General features: G+C 44.7%; 2 protein-coding genes across 5 annotated transcripts in view; one reads left to right on the top strand and one right to left on the bottom strand.

Moving 5' to 3' along the window:
• Positions 1–6,759: 6,759 nt before the first annotated feature.
• Positions 6,760–13,755, top strand: LOC115197619 (troponin T, cardiac muscle isoforms). Its single transcript, XM_029759320.1, has 12 exons — positions 6,760–6,910; positions 8,991–9,039; positions 9,151–9,161; positions 9,436–9,457; positions 10,174–10,231; positions 10,628–10,744; positions 10,852–10,929; positions 11,147–11,260; positions 11,432–11,544; positions 11,758–11,848; positions 12,621–12,658; positions 13,572–13,755. Exons 2-12 carry the CDS (start codon positions 9,008–9,010, stop codon positions 13,609–13,611), a joined length of 714 nt encoding a protein of 237 aa, XP_029615180.1. The 5' UTR covers positions 6,760–6,910; positions 8,991–9,007; the 3' UTR covers positions 13,612–13,755.
• A 52-nt stretch (positions 13,756–13,807) lies between these two features.
• LOC115197618 (dynamin-1-like protein) overlaps positions 13,808–24,196 on the bottom strand; it is a 28,563-nt gene continuing 18,174 nt past the window's right edge. For 2 of the 4 annotated variants that reach the window (XM_029759316.1, XM_029759317.1), the window contains 8 exons: positions 23,060–23,149; positions 22,787–22,879; positions 22,632–22,685; positions 21,647–21,718; positions 20,876–21,037; positions 20,564–20,673; positions 19,662–19,821; positions 13,808–14,765 (listed from right to left, as the gene is read on the bottom strand). In XM_029759316.1, coding sequence (XP_029615176.1) covers positions 14,709–14,765; positions 19,662–19,821; positions 20,564–20,673; positions 20,876–21,037; positions 21,647–21,718; positions 22,632–22,685; positions 22,787–22,879; positions 23,060–23,149 — 798 coding nt within the window. In that variant the 3' untranslated portion in view covers positions 13,808–14,708. The remainder of the gene's footprint in view (positions 14,766–19,661; positions 19,822–20,563; positions 20,674–20,875; positions 21,038–21,646; positions 21,719–22,631; positions 22,686–22,786; positions 22,880–23,059; positions 23,150–24,196) is intronic. The other 2 variants (XM_029759318.1, XM_029759319.1) reach the window with 1 other exon arrangement.

Here is a 24,196-nt window from a genome sequence, read left to right as displayed (position 1 = left end):
CTCCATAACAACCACACAGGGTTCACCTTAGGTTTTAGGGGGAGGGAGTACAGGTTATTGATTTTGCTTGGTATTCAGAGTTGAGATCCTCACGTTTAACTCTTACTTTTGTGTAAATCATTCATTGACGTCAATGGGAGACATGCGCCATAATTTGAATACCATCTCAAAATACATATTAGTACTATATTTAAACCCCTTTATATTATGTGGGATTTTAGATTCTTGATGAAACAGCCTTTGCACAATCCCTTGTACGTCCTAATAGAATCAATGCTGTGAAAATGAAATTTGATCAACCACATTTGTAGCAAATAAATGTATGTTTGTAATGAAAGATATTTGTCCAAATATCTGTCCAAATAGCCATAGCGAAGTGAAAGCTTCCAGTTGCATAAGGTTGACATTATCTGGCAGTCTGATCATATACTACCTACACCAGACGAGGCTGGTGGGAGGAGATATAGGAGGACGGGCTCATTGTAATGGATGGAATGGAATTTATGGAACGGACTCAAATGTGGTTTCCATGTGTTTGATACCTTTCCATTTATTCCATTCCAGCCATTACAACGAGCCTGTCCTACAGCTCCTCCCATCAGCCTCGTCTGACATACACTGAGTGTACAAAACATTAGGAACACGCATTGCAGTTCTTGACACAAACCGGTCCGCCTGGCACTTACTACCATACCCCGTTCAATGGCACTTAAATCTTTTGTCTTCCCATTCACCCTCTGAATGGCACATACACAATCCATGTCCCAATTGTCTCAAGGCTTAAAAATCCTTCTTTAACCTGTCTCCTCCCCTTCATCTACACTGATTGAAGTGGATTAAACAAGTGACATCAATAAGGAATCATAGCTTTCACCTGGTCAGTGTATTTCATGGAAAGAGCAGACGTTCCTAATGTTTTGTAAACTCAGTGTATATGTCATATTCACATCATTCAGACATACAGTAGGCCTATGTATGGGGCATTTTAGTTTTTAGTATCACTAGTGAATTAGCAGTGAACACCATCACAAATTTATTTTAGATGTCTTCACATTTTGTACTCAATTTGTGGAAATGACAAAATGTGTATTATTGCATCCCAGCTGTTTTATCCTCCCTAATATACTTTTATTTGACTGATACTTTGTTGTTGTCTTGCTCCCGCTAAGCTGGATCTGGGAAGATGATCCTTTACATACTTGACTTATTTTATGAGTACGGCGTCCATATTCGTACCGCCACCTAGTCATAAGAAGGCTATCCTAATATGGACGCTATATAAACTCAGCAAAAAAAGAAACGTCCCATTTTCAGGACCCTGTCTTTCAAAGATAATTTGTTAAAATCCAAATAACTTCACAGATATTCATTGTAAAGGGTTTAAACACTGTTTCCCAAGCTTGTTCAATGAACCACAAACAATAAATGAACATGCACCTGTGGAACGGTCGTTAAGACACTAACAGCTTACAAACGGTAGGGAATTAATGGTCACAGTTATGAAAACTTAGGACACTAAAGAGGTCTTTCTACTGACTCTGAAAAACACCAAAAGAAAGATGCCCAGGGTCCCTGCTCATGTGTGAATGTGCCTTAGGCATGCTGCAAGGAGGCATGAGGACTGCAGATGTGGCCAGGGCAATAAATTGCAATGTCCGTACTGTGAGATGCCTAAGACAGCGCTACAGGGAGACAGGACAGACAGCTGATCGTCCATGCAGTGGCAGACCATGTGTAACAACACCTGCACAGGATCCGAACATCACCGCTGCGGGAAAGGTACAGGATGGCAACAACAACTTCCCGAGTTACACCAGGAATGCACAATCCCTCCATCAGTGCTCAGACTGTTCGCAAAAGGCTGAGATAGGCTGGACTGAGGGCTTGTAGGCCTGTTGTAAGGCAGGTCCTCACCAGACATCACCAGCAAGAACGTCACCTATGGGCACAAACCCACCGTCGCTGGACCAGACAGGCCTGGCAAAAAGTGCTCTTCACTGACGAATCGCGGTTTTGTCTCACCAGGGTTGATGGTCGGATTCACATTTATTGTTGAGGGAATGAGCGTTACACCGAGGCCTGTACTCTGGAGCGGGATCGTTTTGGAGGTGGAGGGTCCGTCATGGTCTGGGGCGGTGTGTCACAGCATCATTGGACTGAGCTTGTTGTCATTACAGGCAATCTCAACGCTGTGCGTTACAGGGAAGACATCCTCCTCCCTCATGTGGTATCCTTCCTGCAGGCTCATTCTGACATGACCCTCCAGCAGGACAATACCACCAGCCATACTGCTCGTTCTGTGCGTGATTTCCTGCAAGACAGGAATGTCAGTGTTCTGCCATGGCCAGCGAAGAGCCCGGATCTCAATCCCATTGAGCACGTCTGGGACCTGTTGGGTCGGAGGGTGAGGGCTAGGGCCATTCCCCCCAGAAATGTCCTGGAACTTGCAGGTGCCTTGGTGGAAGAGTGGGGTAACATCTCACAGCAAAAACTGGCAAATCTGGTGCCGTCCAGATCTGGTGCAGTCCATGAGGAGGAGAAGCACTGCAGTACTTAATGCAGCTGGTGGCCAGCTTTGTTCAGGGACACATTATTCAATTTCTGTTAGTCACATGTCTGTGGAACTTTTTCAGTTTATGTCTCAGTTGTTGAGTCTTATGTTCATACAAATATTTACACGTTAAGTTTGCTGAAAATAAACGCAGTTGACAGTGAGATGACGTTTCTTGTTTGCTGAGTTTATATCGAATAGCTCTGCTCTACAGGTGACATAAACCATGAACAACAACTTAATATCACAATAAGTACTGGTTGCCAATACTTGTAGAAATGATGCGTAGGACTGCAGCAAGTTTATCAGAGGGTAAATCACAATGACGAGACAGCCTATAGGGAGGTGGTCAGAGACCTGGCCGTGTGGTGCCAGAATAACAACCTCTCCCTTTGATTAGCTGTTCAGGAGTCTAATGGCTTGGGGGTAGAAGCTGTTAAGAAGCCTTTTGCACCTAGACTTGGAGCTCCGGTACCGCTTGCCGTGCAGTAGCAGAGAGAACAGTCTATGACTATGGTGGCTGGAAGCTTTAGTCTTAGGACTTTCCTCTGACAACGCCTGGTATAGAGGTCCTGGATGGCAGGAAGCTTGGCCCCAGTGATGCACTACCCTAAGCAGTACCTTGCGGTCGGAGGCCGAGCAGTTGCCATACCAGGCAGTGATGCAACCAGTCAGGATGCTCTCGATGGTGCAGCTGTAGAACCTTTTGAGGATCTGACGACCCATGCAATAGGCTTTGTCGTGCCCTCTTCACGATTGTCTTAGTGTGTATGGAACATGACAGTTTGTTGGTGATGTGAACACCAAGGAACTTGAAGATCTCGACACGCTCCACTTCAGCCCCGTCGATGAGAATGAGGTGTGCTCGTTCCTCCTTTTCCTGTAGTCCACAATCATCTCCTTTGTCTTGATCATGTTGAGGGAGAGGTTGTTGTCCTAGCACCACACAGCCAGGTCTCTGACCTCCTCCCTATAGGCTGTCTCATCGTTGTTGGTGATCAGGCCTACCACTGTTGTGTCATAAGCAAACTTGATGATGGTGTTGGGGTCGTGCCTGGCCATGCAGTCATGAGTGAACAGGGAGAACAGGAGGGGACTGAGCACGCAACCGAGGGGCCCCCGTTTTGAGGATCAGCGTGGCGGATGTGTTGTTATCTACCCTTACCACCTTGGGAAGGCCTGGCAGGAAGTCCAGAATCCAGATGCAGAGGGAGGTGTTTAGTCCCAGGGTCCTTAGCTTATTGATGAGCTTTGAGGGCACTATGGTGTTGAACGCTGAGCTGTAGTCAAAGAATAGCATTCTCACATAGGTGTTCCTTTTGTACAGGTGGAAAAGGGCAGTGTGGAGCGCAATAGAGATTGCATCATCTGTGGATCTGTTGGGACGGTATGCAAATTGGAGTGGGTCTAGGGTTTCTGGGATAATGGTGTTGATGTGAGCCATGAACAGCCTTTCAAAGCACTTCGTGGCTACAGACATGAGTGCTACGGGTTGGTAGTCATTTAAGCAGATTACCTTAGTGTTCTTGGGCACAGGGACTATGGTGGTCTGCTTGAAACATGTTGGTATTACAGACTCAGTCAGGGACAGGTTGAAAATGTCAGTGAAGACACTTGCCAGAGTACACGTCCTGGTAATGCATCTGGCCCTGCAGCCTTGTAAATGTTGAACTGTTTAAAGGTCTTACATCGGCTACAGAGAGCGTGATCACACAGTTGTCCGGAACATCTGATGCTCTCATGCATGCTTCAGTGTTACTTGCCTCGAAGCGAGCATAGAAGTAATTGAATTAGTCTTGTAGGCTCGTGTCACTGGGCAGCTCAGTGATACGAGCCTACCCTTTGTAGTCTGTAATATTTTGCAAGCCCTGCCACATCCGACGAGTGTCGGAGCCAATGTAGTACGATTAAATCTTGACCCTTTGACTGTTTGATGGTTCGTCTGAGGGCATAACAGGATTTCTTATAAGCTTCCAGGTTAGTGTCCCGCTCCTTGAAAGCGGCAGCTCTACCCTTTAGCTCAGTGCGGATGTTGCCTGTAATCCATGGCTTCTGGTTGGGGTTTGTGAATACGGTCACGGTGGGGACAACGTCATCGATACACTTATTGATAAAGCCAGTGACTGATGTGGTGTACTCCTTAATGCCATCAGAAGAATCCCAGAACATATTCCAGTCTGTGCTAGTGAAACAGTCCTGTAGTTCAGCATCTGCTTCATCTGACCACTTTTTTTATAGACCGAGTCACTGGTGCTTCCTGCTTTAGTTTTTGCTTGTAAGCAGGAATGATGGTCAGATTTGTCAAATGGAGGGCGAGGGAGAGCTTTGTATGCATCTCTGTGTGTGGAGTAAAGGTGGTCTAGAGTTTTTTCCCACATGCACATTTAACATGCTGGTATAAATTAGGTAAATCGGATTTGAATTTCCCTGCATTAACGTCCATGGCCACTAAGAGTGCCGCCTCTGGATGAGCATTTTCCTGTTTGATTATGGCCGTATACAGCTCATTGAGTGCGGTCTTAGTGCCAGCATCGGTTTGTGGTGGTAAATAGACAGCTACGAAAAATACAGACTCTTGGTAAATAGTGTGGTCTACAGCTTATCATGAGATACTCTACCTCAGGCGAGCAAAACCTTGAGACTTCCTTAGATTTTGTGCACCAGCTGTTTAAAAATATACATAGACCACCACTCCTTGTCTTACTAAAGGCCGTTGTTCTATCCCGTCGGAAAAGCTTAAAACCCGCCAGCTGTGTGTTATTAATGTCGTTGTTCAGCCACGACTCGTGAAACATAAGATATTACAGTTTTTAATGTCCCGTTGTTAGGATATACGTGATCATAGTCCGTCTATTTTATTATTGATTGATTATACGTTGGCTAATGGGACCGATGGGAAAGGTAGATTACCCTCTCGGCGTCGGATCCTAACGAGGCACCCGGTCCTTTGTCCCCGATACCTCCGTCTCTTTCTCCAGCAAATTACGGGAATGAAGGCCTTGTTATTCTCCAGTACGGGGTGAGTAATCTCTGTCCTGATATCTATAAACTCTTTTCAGTCATAAGACATGGTGGCAGAAACATTATGTACAAAATAAGTTACAAATAATGCAAAAAAATATACACAGTAGCACAATTAGTTACGGGATCGTAAAACGGCAGCCATCTCCTTCAGCTCCATTCTCATGTCCTCTCAAGTTGGGCTTGACTTCAGTTTTGATCCATGACGATGTAAAGGGCTTAGTGTATAACAAGGCTAATGGATTAAGGACGATCCAGGAAAAGTGTGACTAAAGCAAAAAATGTAAGCCTTTTTGAGAATGTTCTATTTATGTTGTTGTAAATTGCTAATCATTCATTGTATTTCAAAGGTTAATGTTTTCAAATTATATTTGCATCATTTTGAAACACCATGGAAAACTAACATTAGATGATATTTGAGCATATTACAAGTTGGAGGGGAAAAATAAAAGACCCATCTGTCTAAAATACAGCATACTTCACTGATTATTACCACAAAATAATCCTGTACTTGGCTTCTAATTAACATACAGTGCTGTAGTCACTGATGTTTCACGGTGGCATTCAGACTATGAGGTAGTATCTGCCTCTGAATGGTCTTTGAGTAAATGGAGAGTACTGTAAGTTACTCCTATAATTTAAAGGTGGTCCTTGAGTAAATGCAGAGTACTGTAAGTTACTCCTATAATTTAAAGGTGGTCCTTGAGTAAATGGAGAGTACTGTAAATAACTCCTATAATTTAAAGGTGGTCCTTGAGTAAATCCAGAGTACTGTAAGTAACTCCTATAATTTAAAGGTGGTCCTTGAGTAAATGAAGAGTACTGTAAGTAACTCCTATAATTTAAAGGTGGTCCTTGAGTAAATCCAGAGTACTGTAAGTAACTCCTATAATTTAAAAGGACTGTCTCGTTTGAAGCTTGTTCATTGTCCCTGCTACAGCAACAAAAAAATATAACAATGTTGAGAATGTCTTGTGATTTGTTTTGATGTTTTGTCTTTCATGAGATTTTTTAAAATATATTTGGATGGATGAAAAGTTGACAGACCTGTGCCAATTTTCATGGAGGGGAGTGTAGGGTAAGAATTTCAACAAAACCTTGTGTGTAAAGTGCTTGCGTGTGTGCATGAGTATTGCCTTCTGATATGTTGGGGTTCAATTGTCTAAGGTTCTAACAATAGCTGAACAACCATAGGGCAGTGCAGTCACATGAGTAGGAAGGGAACACACTATGTAGACTTGATGGCCAAACCTAAACCTGTTTGGATTCTGAACCCCAAAGCATTGCAGCCTCTGTATCGGTACCCCTGTTCTCCCTCTATCGCTGCCTTGGGCTCAGGTAAGGGATATTACTTCATACTAACATACCTCTAGACATAACTGCTTTGGTATTCATCACAGACATACCGTTACATTGTCTTGAAATCAAATCAACTTTTGATGGTTCTTTGCTTGAAGATGATTGGTTTTCTGCTGCAATATATTATAGGCTAAATGGGATGGATATTAACTATTGACTTAATGAACTGAATTGTGAATACCGTTTAGAAAAGACAATGAAGCAATGTTAAGGGAATAGTAAAATGATAAAATCCTCTGAATGGTCATAAAAGTTGCAGACAATTTATTCTCTCTACAACTGAGCCTAGGGGAAGGGGGACCCATTTAGTTAATTCTTTATTTAAAGTGTACGTACATAAGAACTTCATAACACTTTCAACAATTCTACTGCTTATGTATGTGTTATGAATGTGTTGTGTGTGTGTTGTGAAGCCCTCATGTAGGTACTCTTAAAATAATTAATTACCTACATTTTTATTATGACCAATATTTAGACTTTTTTTTATATACAACAGAATCCAACAAATACAACGTAATAAGACCCAACAGATACACCGTAATAAGACCCAACAGATACACCGTAATAAGACCCAACAGATACACCGTAATAAGACCCAACAGATACACCGTAATAAGACCCAACGTAATAAGACCCAACAGATACACCATAATAAGACCCAACAGATACACCATAAGACCCACCGTAATAAGACCCAACAAATACAACATAATAAGACCCAACAAATACCAATTAACTCACTACTTTGGACAACAGAAATCTAAAAACATCAAACCAAAAGCAACAGAAAACTGGAATACATTCAGATAGCATCATTGGCTAATCACAACACATTGAGCAAGAATATGCCAAGAGGGTTAGGCTTATTGCTTTAATGTAACACAATTTAAAGAATTACAGACATTTCTAAAGCCACTGACAGGGTTCTGGCAAGCCGTTAGATATCACCAGACATGAGGATCAATTTCATGAGTGGTGAAGGGTCTGGCACTGCCCACCTGTCCAAAGCACATGACTGACAGTCCTGTTCGTGCCCAAAGCAGACAGTGGCCTTGGCCATCATTCCCAGTTTAGACTCAGTTACAACGGTTTGCCTGCTTTTCCACTGGTCAGAAGAGATCATGACCTGCTGTAGACCCTTTGTATCTATAGGAGGGAGTATGGATGAGAGAAATGTTGTTTGGATCAAGCCCTCATTAAATAAACAGTTCAGGCATATATAGATAGTGTTCTTCTAAGACGAGCTAAGTAACTGATCAGACCGACAATGTCCTCTGAGCCAGTCAACAAGCCAGAGCCAATACCTCAGATGTCAAGAGTGCTGATGTCAAGAGTGCTGTGAGAGGGAGATTGACTGAGTGCTGTGTGATAAAGATTTAGTACTGTGTGAGAGAGATGTAGTACTGTGTGATAAAGATTTAGTACTGTGTGAGAGAGATTTAGTGCTGTGAGAGAGATTTAGTGCTGTGTGAGAGAGATTTAGTGCTGTGTGAGAGAGATTTAGTGATGTGTGAGAGAGATTTAGTGCTGTGTGAGAGAGATTTAGTGCTGTGTGATAAAGATTTAGTACTGTGTGAGAGAGATGTAGTACTGTGTGAGAGAGATTTAGTGCTGAGAGAGATTTAGTGATGTGTGAGAGAGATTTAGTGCTGTGTGAGAGAGATTTAGTGCTGTGTGAGAGCGGTTTAGTGCTGTGTGAGAGAGATTTAGTGCTGTGTGAGAGAGATTTAGTGCTGTGTGAGAGAGATTTAGTGATGTGTGAGAGAGATTTAGTGATGTGTGAGAGAGATTTAGTGATGTGAGAGAGAGATGTAGTACTGTGTGAGAGAGATTTAGTGCTGTGAGAGAGAGATTTAGTACTGTGAGAGAGAGATGTAGTGCTGTGTGAGAGAGATTTAGTGCTGTGAGAGAGATGTAGTACTGTGTGAGAGAGATTTAGTGCTGTGTGAGAGAGATGTAGTGCTGGGAGGTGATGATAGTAGCCAAGTCTACAATGTGTTTTTATCCCGTATGGCTTACTGTTATCATGTACTCCAGTAAAGGTGTATCTTGTGTTTAGGGTTCAAATAAGAGAAAATGTCAGACACAGAAGAAGTGGAGGAAGTGCAGTGAGTATCATATGTATTATTATTATTACATATATTTCATGTTTCAAAACCTTCCACTATATCAAACTAATTCAATATTTATTTTGTTTTCATGCCACTTCTTTTGTGAAGGGAAGAAGAAGGTAAGATTGCTTTGTCTGAAAGTCTGTCGATAAAATGGAGATTTTACTCATAGCGGCGATATGAAAAACGTTTTGTTATTTTTGTCTATTTGAAAGATTTACTACTTGTGTATATGCCAACGCACTGTATATTTTATTACACAATAATACTTTTATGACCCCATCCAGTACAGCTTTAAAGTACTATCCTGATTAACATGACATACTTCTAATAATACTTACAACCTATTGTATGATATGACCAAGCTAAGAGAGTCACTGTCCTTTATTACAGATGGATCCAAGCCCAAACCAAAGTAAGTTTTTAGATTGAATTTGACAGACTGTGATTCAGGGCTCTTTTCAGTCTGAAGCTGAAGCGTTACAGATTCCACAATAGAAATGTCAAGGTCATTTCCGATTGAGCCGTGAATGCAGTCTCTCTGCCTTTAAATTTCAAATCACGCTGTAAAGCTGAACTTCCACGATGCGGGTTGAATAAAGCTTTTCCTTGTTTTAGGTCTTGAAGCTGAGAAGTGGGAACAGCGCCACTGGCCGCCACCAGGCCCATTTGTAAAAAAATATAAAAATAAATCATAGTACATATTCTGCTGTTCTATTACACGTGCAGTGATGTCATAGGCGGGGGGGGGGAAAAAAACAGTGTTGGTTGGTTGAAGTAGCTTCTTTGTTGTTGTAATATTGCAAAACAGACGTGGCCGTGTCACCGCTACGGATTCCAGCTTTAAGACCTTGGCTCTTATAAGGATCATAGGCCGTTGATGAATATCCTCCCTCTCACTCGGTACGGGGCAAGTTTTTCCAGGTCACACCAGTTGAGGCCAGTCTTAGTCATTTCTGCCTGGAGGACGCTCCTCCAAGTGTTTCTGGGTAGCCCTTTTTTTTCTTCTTCCCCCTGACAGATGGTGATACGTTATATTAGAAATTATCTTGAAAGATCACATGACATTTACTGAAATGCTCAAATTGAAATGATATATACACATTAGACACACTATTTTAATGTCCATAGGTTTGTGCCAAACATCTCTGCACCAAAGATGCCTGATGGCGAGAAAGTGGACTTTGATGTAAGTTGAATCACATAAACACACACCACAGGTGGTTGGTGGCACCTTAAATGGGGAGGACGGGCTTGTGGTAATGGCTGGAGTGGAATGGTATCAAATACATCAAACGCGTGTTTGATGCCGTTCCATTCGCTCCCTTCCAGCCATTATTATGAGCCGTCCTCCCCTCAGCAGCCTCCACTGACACACACATCATGATAAGAAAACTAACCATTTGTGACAGACTTGCCTCCAACTGTATCCTGTTAAGATGAAGCAAATGAGAGGTACAGAAAGTCAATAAAAGATGACGTCTAACTATGGAAATGACTCTTTTCAGGGTGTATTACATGTATGTTGTCTTAACAAAACAAACTATTCTTATTAGTTAATCTGATTCTTCTGTGTGGTGGTCAGGACATCCACAGGAAGCGTCAGGAGAAGGACCTGTCCGAGCTCCAGTCTTTGATCGAGTCTCACTTCATCCAGAGGAAGAAGGAAGAAGAGGAGCTCATCAGTCTCGTCAACAGGATTGTGAGTCGGCCATTTTAGAATCTGGAGTGAATGTTCTTTCACTGTTCCTAGAAACATTGCAATGCGACGCCGAACAACTTGGTCACTGAGTGTGCGCGTGTGTGCAGGAGAAACGTCGCGCAGAGAGGGCAGAGCAGCAGAGGGTTCGTGCAGAGAGGGAGAAGGAGAGGCAGGCCAGGGTTGCGGTGAGTCTTCTCTCCATTATGACACTTGGCTAATGTGTGTTCTATGATGGAATTGAACCCACAACCTGTGTGTTGCATACTCTTACCAACTGACCCACACAGGACCACATATGACTAATACAATATAACTTCTAATGACTCACAGGGCAACAGATTGTGGATGTAATTTCTATGATAGATCTTGATAGATATTTCTTCCCTAATGCCCCGTGTGCAGGAGGAAAAGGACAGGAAGGAGGCAGAGGATCAGCGTAGGAAGCAGGATGACGACGCCAAGAAGAAGAAGGCTCTCACCAACATGACCCACCAGTATGGAGGTATCCAGCAGAAGGTCAGTGGAATATTGTATCTTCAAAAACCCCCAGCGTATTCTTTATCATATAGATATTGATAATAGTGTAACAGAAGCATCAAGTAATGTGAGGCAATGAACATTTCCTCCAAAATATATCCTCCAAAATATCTTTGAGAGCAATGGTATTTGTGATGTTTCAATGCTCAGAGTGAAAACCGCAAAGGAGCCAAGAAACAGACAGAGAGAGAGAAGAAGAAGAAGATTCTTGCTGACCGAAGGAAACCTCTCAGCATCGACCATCTGAATGAGGACAAACTCAAGTATGACGTCATCGTTAATATTCAGAATTTGCCCATCCTCAGAAAAGCTGAGTGTTATCATACTTATTTATGATGGTTAATGTCTGATGTTTTTTAGTTTATGACTGAAGACATGACTATGTGAACGGTTCGAATGATGAACATTCTTCAGTGAGACAACAAGGGTTCTTTGGGGAAAGAAAGTCAGTGTTCTGATCCACTGTTGCCCAACAGGGAGAAGGCCAGTGAGATGTGGCAGCGGATGATGGAGTTGGAGGCAGAGAAGTTTGACCTCAGTGAGAAACTCAAGAAACAGAAGTATGATGTAAGTCACCTAGACAACACACATCACAAACTCAAGAAACAGAAGTATGATGAAGTCACCTTGACCTAACACAGAAACAAGTATACAATAGTCACCCTCAATGAAATACAATATTTTCCAATATTTCTCAACAGCAGCAAGATTTTCATAAGTTGGATGGGATGTGGGTGTTCTTACCTTTAATATTGACTATCATCTCCGGTCGTGTAGTCCCATCTCAGTGTATTCTCTCACCTTGAGATGCAGTCTCCTCTTCTTTCGGTTGGCAATGTGGGAGGCCCCAGGCAGTGGTTACATCAGAGGTGACCTACAGCTGAATTCTGAAGTCTACAGGGTCATCGACAGGTTTCTAGGTTCATTTCTCCTCTCAACATCCCTGGGATCTGAGGAATACTGTGATATAGTCTTGTCTGCTTTCGGATGGCAATGAGAGGTCCCAGGCAGTGGGTACCAGGGTTGGGGTCAATTCCATTTCAATTCAGAAAGTAAACGAAATTACAAATAGACATTTCCCTCATTGAAAATCATTGAAGACACTTGGAATTTAAAATTACTTCCTGAATTGACCCCAACCCTGGTGGGTACATGAAAGGTGAACAACAGTACTAGTTTACAGGTGAACAACAAGTTAAACTAAAAGTGAATTCTGTGTTCTATAGTATCATCAGGTTCCTGGGTTTCTATCCGATGGACTCCACCTGTACAGGTTTCCACCACAGTAACTAAAAAGTGTTGTTTATCAAAGCTTACAGCAAGTCTTGTGTCCTTACAGATTAACCAGCTTCTCACCCGGGTCCAGGACCACCAGAGGTAAGGAACACAGAGGTTCAGAATTTTGGACTGAGGGACAAAGAAATTCTGAGTCGAGTTTATTAGGGTACAAAATGAAAAGAAAACACGTAGACTAATAAACAGACAAGCATCTCTTATTGGACAAGTACAGAGTACAGTTTGGAACAGTTTCTTCCATGTTGTGCCTAATGAACAAGACCCAGCATTGTGGTTTTCATTTTAATTGGGCTGAGTCACTGGTTGCCATTCCATCAACTCCATTTCCCATCATTCCTTTCAAACTCTCAAGCAGGGTCATTTAATGACCAGTGGAACAAACATTGATTGAAACAAAAGAAACAGCCATGACCATCACTTACATCCGCCTACGTCTGTGTGTTTGTGCGCATTGCGTACAGCATGATCACTGTACGATAGCTTGAAGACATTGTAAGTGGTGACGATGCAAACTGCCAACATGGTCTGGTCTGAAATTACAGCACAATAAAACTATTTAATGATAAACATCAAGCCAAAAGAAGTAAAATCCTGTGTAACTGATGGACTGACAAACCATTCAACTTATTCACACTTGACCCAGAAGTGGACCACTTCTTCCGCCAGTCTGACTCCCCCTTGCATGAGAGGGAGTGAGTGAGTGGATCACTTCTTCCACCAGTCTGACTCCCCCTTGCATGAGAGGGAGTGAGTGAGTGGATCACTTCTTCCACCAGTCTGACTCCCCCTTGCATGAGAGGGAGTGAGTGAGTGGATCACTTCTTCCACCAGTCTGACTCCCCCTTGCATGAGAGGGAGTGAGAACAAGTGCACACTTCTGGGTGAAGCGTTAGACTCAGAATGCAGTGAAGTGCTGCAACAGAGTCGTTCACTACTGGGCTTACTACCTGGCTGCCAAGTGATTCAGATTTCTTAACCCCTTCCTGCCCCTCAGCGCCAAAGGTCGAGGCAAGAAGATGGGCCGTGTGAGGTAAAGGAGCAGCCGCCATGGTCGAGGGCAGGCAGCCGTGACTGGAGATCGGCCCATGATGATGATGTGTCTGTATCCGTGTTGATGTTTATTGTTCCGTCTGGTATAACAGCAGACTGGATCACAAGTCAATAAATGACTCATTCAACCCTGGTACCACTTTTTGAGAACATACAGAATAAACCTGCCACTTCAAGTTAGACGTGTCACACAGTTCTGCCTTTACTACCAATAGTTTACCACATGGTATTGTGGGTATGACAACAAATTATCATGATCAATATAGTAGGACAAATGACCTCATCAATACCCTAGATATCTTAAACACATTTAGCGACAGATACATGAGACGGTGAAGCATTGTTTGGTGAAAAGACGTGAAACCACATTCAGAGAACATGGAAGTGTACGTTTTGCAGCTGCATTATGGTGCTTTCAACCAACAAATAACACTTGTTCTACGTCAGAGGCATTTCTCTGCTCTTTGTAAATATCAGCAACACAAATGAGAGATTGTTACCATGTAAGGACCTTTTCAGCAGTAGCACAGGCATGCGAGACAATAGATCAGTAAACATGACGAAGACAGACAGCATTTACAAGTCTCAGCATACATTCCAGCAAGACAGAAACTGGAGTAAACATATTTAATTTAGCTCCACATTATTCAGGAGGTAGACCTCACACGTTCATCAATATAATACTATACTTACATATGAAAGATCATTTGGTGTGCGATGTGATGCAGGTGAAGACTGATACTGTATAGGTCAAGTCCATATAATACAATCTACAACTATTTCCAAACGTGTGTCCCCATTCTCCATTCATTACCAGAAGTGTGTCGTTTTACACTCCCGGTCATGGATTTGGTTGAAACTCCCTCCAGCCAAGGCTTACACCAATCCATTGCTTTTAAAAACATGACAGGGGAGTGTGGAAGTGACAACTTCAGAAGGATGGAGAATTGATACTCAAACACAAATTGACACCAGTGTATTTCCAAGTTGGCCGTCTCTGCAGTCCAGGTAGGTTTGAGACAGAACAGGGTTCAGTGCTTAGGGTCCATGTGGGAGGGAGAGAGTACGGAGGTAGAGGACCTCACCACAGGTGTGTTTCTCTGATCTCAGCTATCACCTGACTGGCTTTCTGCAAGGCCTGCAGACACAGAGTGGAAAACACAGTTTAGATGAGCAAATTCCTACAGAAACAACACACCCCCAGTGACGTCAAAGCCAGAGGTCACAGTTAGTCACAAAAGCTGCTACATTCATTTACATTTTAGTCATTTAGCAGACGCTCTTATCCAGAGCGACTTACAGTAGTGAATGGATACATTTCATACATTATTTTTCCCCGTACTGGCCCCCCCGTGGGAATCGAACCCACAACCCTGGCGTTGCAAACACCATGCTCTACCAACTGAGCCACAGGGAGGCTCAGTTAGATCACGTTAGAAAAGGGTTAAAACACACTACCAAGCTTCTCATTTGTGGTGCTGGGAGTTACTGCCCCAAAAACACATCTGTCATACTTCAAACTCCCATAGTTCTGCAACTAATCCCAGGCCTGAACCTTGAGCATGTCTTCAGACTCAGTGAGCAGGTTCTACACACACACACACACACACACACACACACACACCTGTACCTTGAGCATGTCTTCAGACTCAGTGAGCAGGTTCTACACACACACACACACACACACCTGTACCTTGAGCATGTCTTCAGACTCAGTGAGCAGGTTCTACACACACACACACACACACACACACACACACACACACACACACGTACCTTGAGCATGTCTTCAGACTCAGTGAGCAGGTTCTACACACACACACACACACACACACACACACCTGTACCTTGAGCATGTCTTCAGACTCAGTGAGCAGGTTCTACACACACACACACACACACACACCTGTACCTTGAGCATGTCTTCAGACTCAGTGAGCAGGTCCTACACACACACACACACCTGTACCTTGAGCATGTCTTCAGACTCAGTGAGCAGGTTCTACACACACACACACACACACACACACACACACACACACACACACCTGTACCTTGAGCATGTCTTCAGACTCAGTGAGCAGGTTCTACACACACACACACACACCTGTACCTTGAGCATGTCTTCAGACTCAGTGAGCAGGTTCTACACACACACACACCTGTACTTTGAGCATGTCTTCAGACTCAGTGAGCAGGTTCTACACACACACACACACACACCTGTACCTTGAGCATGTCTTCAGACTCAGTGAGCAGGTTCTACACACACACACACCTGTACCTTGAGCATGTCTTCAGACTCAGTGAGCAGGTTCTACACACACACACACACACACACACACACCTGTACCTTGAGCATGTCTTCAGACTCAGTGAGCAGGTTCTACACACACACACACACACACACACACACACACACACACCTGTACCTTGAGCATGTCTTCAGACTCAGTGAGCAGGTTCCACACACACACACACCTGTACCTTGAGCATGTCTTCAGACTCAGTGAGCAGGTTCCACACACACACACACACACACACACACACACCTGTACCTTGAGCATGTCTTCAGACTCAGTGAGCAGGTTCTACACACACACACACACACACACCTGTACCTTGAGCATGTCTTCAGACTCAGTGAGCAGGTTCCACACACACACACACACACACACACACCTGTACCTTGAGCATGTCTTCAGACTCAGTGAGCAGGTTCTACACACACACACACCTGTACCTTGAGCATGTCTTCAGACTCAGTGAGCAGGTTCTACACACACACACACACACACACGTACCTTGAGCATGTCTTCAGACTCAGTGAGCAGGTTCCACACACACACACACACACACGTACCTTGAGCATGTCTTCAGACTCAGTGAGCAGGTTCCACACACACACACACACACACACACCTGTACCTTGAGCATGTCTTCAGACTCAGTGAGCAGGTTCCACACACACACACACACACCTGTACCTTGAGCATGTCTTCAGACTCAGTGAGCAGGTTCTACACACACACACACACACCTGTACCTTGAGCATGTCTTCAGACTCAGTGAGCAGGTTCTACACACACACACACACACACACACACCTGTACCTTGAGCATGTCTTCAGACTCAGTGAGCAGGTTCTACACACACACACACACACACACCTGTACCTTGAGCATGTCTTCAGACTCAGTGAGCAGGTTCTACACACACACACACCTGTACGTTGAGCATGTCTTCAGACTCAGTGAGCAGGTTCTACACACACACACACACACACACCTGTACCTTGAGCATGTCTTCAGACTCAGTGAGCAGGTTCTACACACACACACACACACACACACACCTGTACCTTGAGCATGTCTTCAGACTCAGTGAGCAGGTTCCACACACACACACACACCTGTACCTTGAGCATGTCTTCAGACTCAGTGAGCAGGTTCTACACACACACACACACACACCTGTACCTTGAGCATGTCTTCAGACTCAGTGAGCAGGTTCCACACACACACACACCTGTACCTTGAGCATGTCTTCAGACTCAGTGAGCAGGTTCCACACACACACACACACACACACACACACACACACACACACACACACACACCTGTACCTTGAGCATGTCTTCAGACTCAGTGAGCAGGTTCTACACACACACACCTGTACCTTGAGCATGTCTTCAGACTCAGTGAGCAGGTTCTACACACACACAACTGTACCTTGAGCATGTCTTCAGACTCAGTGAGCAGGTTCTACACACACACACACCTGTACCTTGAGCATGTCTTCAGACTCAGTGAGCAGGTTCTACACACACACACACACACACACACACACACACACGTACCTTGAGCATGTCTTCAGACTCAGTGAGCAGGTTCCACACACACACACACACACACACACACACGTACCTTGAGCATGTCTTCAGACTCAGTGAGCAGGTTCCACACACACACACACACCTGTACCTTGAGCATGTCTTCAGACTCAGTGAGCAGGTTCCACACACACACACACACACACACACACACACCTGTACCTTGAGCATGTCTTCAGACTCAGTGAGCAGGTTCCACACACACACACACACACACACACACCTGTACCTTGAGCATGTCTTCAGACTCAGTGAGCAGGTTCTACACACACACACACCTGTACCTTGAGCATGTCTTCAGACTCAGTGAGCAGGTTCTACACACACACACACCTGTACCTTGAGCATGTCTTCAGACTCAGTGAGCAGGTTCTACACACACACACACACACCTGTACCTTGAGCATGTCTTCAGACTCAGTGAGCAGGTTCTACACACACACACACACACCTGTACCTTGAGCATGTCTTCAGACTCAGTGAGCAGGTTCCACACACACACACACACACACACCTGTACCTTGAGCATGTCTTCAGACTCAGTGAGCAGGTTCCACACACACACACACACCTGTACCTTGAGCATGTCTTCAGACTCAGTGAGCAGGTTCTACACACACACACACACACACACACACCTGTACCTTGAGCATGTCTTCAGACTCAGTGAGCAGGTTCTACACACACACACACCTGTACCTTGAGCATGTCTTCAGACTCAGTGAGCAGGTTCTACACACACACACACCTGTACCTTGAGCATGTCTTCAGACTCAGTGAGCAGGTTCTACACACACACACACACACACACCTGTACCTTGAGCATGTCTTCAGACTCAGTGAGCAGGTTCTACACACACACACACACACACACCTGTACCTTGAGCATGTCTTCAGACTCAGTGAGCAGGTTCCACACACACACACACACACACACACCTGTACCTTGAGCATGTCTTCAGACTCAGTGAGCAGGTTCTACACACACACACACACACACACACCTATACCTTGAGCATGTCTTCAGACTCAGTGAGCAGGTTCCACACACACACACACACACACACCTGTACCTTGAGCATGTCTTCAGACTCAGTGAGCAGGTTCTACACACACACACACACACACACCTGTACCTTGAGCATGTCTTCAGACTCAGTGAGCAGGTTCTACACACACACACACACACACACACCTGTACCTTGAGCATGTCTTCAGACTCAGTGAGCAGGTTCCACACACACACACACACACACACACACACACCTGTACCTTGAGCATGTCTTCAGACTCAGTGAGCAGGTTCTACACACACACACACACACACCTGTACCTTGAGCATGTCTTCAGACTCAGTGAGCAGGTTCTACACACACACACACACACCTGTACCTTGAGCATGTCTTCAGACTCAGTGAGCAGGTTCTACACACACACACACACATGTACCTTGAGCATGTCTTCAGACTCAGTGAGCAGGTTCCACACACACACACACACACACCTGTACCTTGAGCATGTCTTCAGACTCAGTGAGCAGGTTCTACACACACACACACCTGTACCTTGAGCATGTCTTCAGACTCAGTGAGCAGGTTCTACACACACACACACCTGTACCTTGAGCATGTCTTCAGACTCAGTGAGCAGGTTCTACACACACACACACACACACACACACACACACACACACCTGTACCTTGAGCATGTCTTCAGACTCAGTGAGCAGGTTCTACACACACACACACACACACCTGTACCTTGAGCATGTCTTCAGACTCAGTGAGCAGGTTCTACACACACACACACACACACCTGTACCTTGAGCATGTCTTCAGACTCAGTGAGCAGGTTCCACACACACACACACCTGTACCTTGAGCATGTCTTCAGACTCAGTGAGCAGGTTCTACACACACACACACCTATACCTTGAGCATGTCTTCAGACTCAGTGAGCAGGTTCCACACACACACACACCTGTACCTTGAGCATGTCTTCAGACTCAGTGAGCAGGTTCTACACACACACACACACACACACACCTGTACCTTGAGCATGTCTTCAGACTCAGTGAGCAGGTTCTACACACACACACACACACACACACACACACACACACACACACACACACACCTGTACCTTGAGCATGTCTGCAGCTTCGTTGCGTCTCTGGGCCATGTCTTCCGACTCAGTGAGCAGGTCATCCAGCAGACCAGCCTTATACAGCTGACCCACCAGCTCACTCTGCAGGCTGTCCTTTACATGGTTCACCAGGAAGTGCATCACCGCCTTGGGCACGCTGCAGGAGGAAGTGAAGAGGGAGAGAGAAGTACACTAAGTGTACTAAACATTAGGAACACCTGCTCTTTCTATGATAGACTGACGGGGTGAAAGCCATGATCCCTTATTGATGTCACCTGTTAAATACATCAGTGTAGATGAAGGGGAGGAGACAGGTCAAAGGGTTTTTAAGCTTCGAGACATGGATTGTGTATGTGTGCCATTCAGAGGGTGAATGGACGAGACAAAATATTGAAGTGCCGTTGAATGCAGTATGGTAGAAGGTGCCAGGCGCACCGGTTTGAGTGTGTTAAGAACGGCAACGCTGCTGGGTTTTTCACGCTCAACAGTTTCCTGTGTGTATCAAGAATGGTCCACCATCAAAAGGACATCCAGCCAACTTAACAAAACTGTGGGAAGCATTGGAGTCAACATGGACCAGCATTCCTGTGGAACGCTTTCAACACCTTGTAGAGTCCATGTCCCAGTGAATTGAGGCTGTTCTGAGGGCTAAAGGGGGAGCAACTCAATATTAGTGAGGTGTTCCTAATGTTTTGGCACTCAGTGTATAGAAAGGGTGGATTAGAGAAGGAGTGTAAGGGGCAAAAATTACGACTTTCTCAATTTCTTAGCAGGTGAAAAGGAAAAGAGGACAGATTCAGATTGAGAGAGTCAAGTAGAACGACAAATAAAAGAGGAAAACCATTTCAACATATTATTTCTAGAAATCACAGGAAGTAGAAACACAGCGGGCACCATACCTGTCCTGGATGTTTTTCCTGACGATGAGGAAATAGGACTTGATAAGCCTCTCGATGACCTCACAGTCCCTCTGCTCTCTGGCCGACAGCTTCCTGGAAACGGGAACAGGCTGGGGGGATACAAGGACACAAACAGACCAATCACTGACAACTCAAAAAGTAATGTGGTTGCTTAGCATTAAAATCTTCTCTCAAACAGCCTAGAGATAATTCTCTTAGAATAACTTTTACTCCTAAGAATTAAGAGTTAGGTTTTGTTGTATTATTATGTGGTAAAGCAGGCTAAACATTTGTCTGGATGCTACTTCTCACCACATCCAGCAGGTTGACGGCGTGGCCCCTCTGAGGGCTGCCAGGGTTAGAGGTCTGGAGCATGGACTTGTCTCCGCCGATCCCCTCCTCTCCCTTCTTCAACATGCCCCTCCAGTTCCCTGTCCCTACATCCTGGTCTCCCTGGGAACCACCACCTGCAGCCTGGAGACCAGGAAATACACACAGACAGAACAGTTACAGATCATTTATACAGTCTCCTTGAGATTAAAATCTCTTTTATAACAGATAACTTTTCAGTAGAGCCGCAATCATACACGTGTGACCATGTATTCCCAAAACGCATGCCTCTCTCCAGGCTATTACATCAGCCTGGCTGGTATGATGGAACATCTACAGACTATACAGTCATGTCTGTACATATACTGACTTTGACAGCGGCAGGGTCACATATTGTACAAAGACCTCCCTCCATACAGAAGCACACATGCCGGGAGGAGGTGTTAGATGGGAAATGTAGTTCACCCTCAGAGGGGTGGAAGGGGAATAGAGAAGGGGAACACAGAATTGCACCATACACAAAGTAGGGCCTTCAGCCTATAGGCTTGGGGTCAGGGGAGAATGAGGGTGGCTTGGGGTCAGGGGAGAATGAGGGTGGCTTGGGGTCAAGGGCAATTCCATTTGAATTAGTTCTCAATTGACAACTGCCAATTTTACTTAAAGTTAACTTCCTAAATGAACTGAATTGAAATGAAGCCCAACCCTGGTTGAGGTAGGATGCAGGCAGGCATGGAGTGACACACAGGGACACACCTTGGGTCTTTCTCCTTCTGGGGGAGGAAGACCAGTGGGGGAGAGAGACTCAACACCTGGGCCCTTAAAGGACTAGAGAGAGCGCGAGCGAAAGAGACAGAGAGCAGAGAGAGTGAAAGACGAAGGAGGAGTGGACAGAAGACTAGAGGAAATAAAAAGTAGCGCAGACAAGACACAGGGACAGAAATATGGCTTCTAGCGCTGCTCTAAAGGGTAGACTGGGAGCCGTAAAGACATATGGCTTCTAGCGCTGCTCTAAAGGGTAGACTGGGAGCCGTAAAGACATATGGCTTCTAGTGCTGCTCTAAAGGGTAGACTGGGAGCCGTAAAGACATATGGCTTCTAGCGCTGCTCTAAAGGGTAGACTGGGAGCCGTAAAGACATATGGCTTCTAGCGCTGCTCTAAAGGGTAGACTGGGAGCCGTAAAGACATATGGCTTCTAGCGCTGCTCTAAAGGGTAGACTGGGAGCCGTAAAGACATATGGCTTCTAGCGCTGCTCTAAAGGGTAGACTGGCAGCCATAAAGACATATGGCTTCTAGCGCTGCTCTAAAGGGTAGACTGGGAGCCGTAAAGACATATGGCTTCTAGCGCTGCTCTAAAGGGTAGACTGGGAGCCGTAAAGACATATGGCTTCTAGCGCTACTCTAAAGGGTAGACTGGGAGCCGTAAAGACATATGGCTTCCAGCGCTGCTCTAAAGGGTAGACTGGGAGCCGTAAAGACATATGGCTTCTAGCGCTACTCTAAAGGGTAGACTGGGAGCCGTAAAGACATATGGCTTCCAGCGCTGCTCTAAAGGGTAGACTGGGAGCCGTAAAGACATATGGCTTCTAGCGCTGCTCTAAAGGGTAGACTGGGAGCCGTAAAGACATATGGCTTCTAGCACTGCTCTAAAGGGTAGACTGGGAGCCATAAAAAAACAATGAGAAAACTGTACTTTTTGTAGCAATCGAACAAATCCTAACCACGTGACGGTCTGTTACCTTATCCCGGGGAACAGACGAGGGCAGCTCTCTCATTCTGTTACGTCTCTGTTCCTATGACACACACAACCACATGATATCATTAAGTACAACACTTCATATACTGTAGAATACAATTAGAGAAGCAATTTCCAACTCTGAACAATGTTTCATACCTCTATGTTGTTGTTCATGAGGCCACAGGCATCAGCAAAGTCAGGGTGTTTGGTGTTAATGTAGGCCAACTCGATGGCCACCAGGTTATGAACCTGAAAAGAAAGACAAGAAACGTGATTTGGTACACTTAAAGACAGCAAAACAGACAGTAGTATACTATAAATTCAATCTATGGGGTTTATGGGTTATTGTAGTGAATCAGAGAGCATTTACAAACATTTATAATGGCTTATTCATGCAAATTATTCTAAAGTGTAAGCGAAAACACTCACCATCTCATTGGTGACTGGTAACCTTTTCCTGAGGAGGGATGTGACCACTTCTACTATGGCATCATGGAGCTTAGGAAACCGCAACAGCTCCTAGAGAGATACAACACAAATTCAACAAATTAACAAGGCACACCTGTTAATTGAAATGCATTCCAGGTGACTACCTCATGAAACTGGTTGAGAGAATGCCAAGGGTGCAAAGCTGTCATCAAGGCAAAGGGTGGATACTTTGAATTCTTAAATATATTTTGATTTGTTTACTTCATGATTCCATATGTGTTATTTAATAGTTTTGATGTCTTCACTATTATTCTACAACATAGAAAATAGTACAAACACAGAAAAAGCCTGGAATTAGGTGTGTCCACACTTTAGTACCACTCAGAAGTTACACATGCATAAACTCAGCAAAAGATCATTGGTAAAAATCCAAATAACTTCACAGATCTTCATTGTAAAGGGTTTAAACATTGTTTCCCATGCTTGTTCAATGAACCATAAACAATTAATGAACATGCACCTGTGGAACGGTCGTTAAGACACTAACAGCTTACAGACAGTAGGCAGTTAAGGTCACAGTTATGAAAACTTAGGACACTAAAAAGAGGCCTTACAACTGACTCTGAAAAACACCAAAAGAAAGATGCCCAGGGTCCCTGCTCATCTGCATGAACGTGCCTTAGGCATGCTGCAAGAAGGCATGAGGACTGCAGATGTGGCCAGGGCAATAAATTGCAATGCCGTACTGTGAGACGCCTAAGACAGCGCTACTGGGAGACAGGACGGACAGTGGCATGAACAGTGGACATCGTCGAAGGAATGAGCGTTACACCGAGGCCTGTACTCTGGTGCGGGATTGATTTGGAGGTGGAGGGTCCGTAATGGTCTGGGGCAGTGTGTCATTGTACTGAACTTGTCGTCATTGCAGGCAATCTCAACGCTGTGCGTTGACAGGAATGTCAGTGTTCTGCCATGGCCAGCAAAGAGCCCGGATCTCAATCCCATTGAGCACGTCTGGGACCTGTTGGATCGGAGGGTGAGGGCTAGGGCCCCTTGTTCAGTTTATGTCTCAGTTGATGAATCTTATGTTCATACAAATATTTACACTAAGTTTGCTGAAAATAAACACAGTTGACA

This window comes from Salmo trutta, chromosome 7 (assembly GCF_901001165.1).
Source record: "Salmo trutta chromosome 7, fSalTru1.1, whole genome shotgun sequence".
In the NCBI taxonomy this organism is placed as follows: domain Eukaryota; kingdom Metazoa; phylum Chordata; class Actinopteri; order Salmoniformes; family Salmonidae; genus Salmo; species Salmo trutta.
This window is presented reverse-complemented; position numbering and strand designations above follow the sequence as displayed.

Bases quoted from the DNA above. Each gene is read 5' to 3' on its own strand.
- LOC115197619 (XM_029759320.1), top strand. From the start codon at position 9,008: ATGTCAGACACAGAAGAAGTGGAGGAAGTGCA. The intron at 9,458-10,173 runs GTAAGTTTTTAG...TAATGTCCATAG, and splicing joins GGATCCAAGCCCAAACCAAA to GTTTGTGCCAAACATCTCTG. The intron at 10,930-11,146 runs GTGAGTCTTCTC...CCCCGTGTGCAG, and splicing joins AGAGGCAGGCCAGGGTTGCG to GAGGAAAAGGACAGGAAGGA.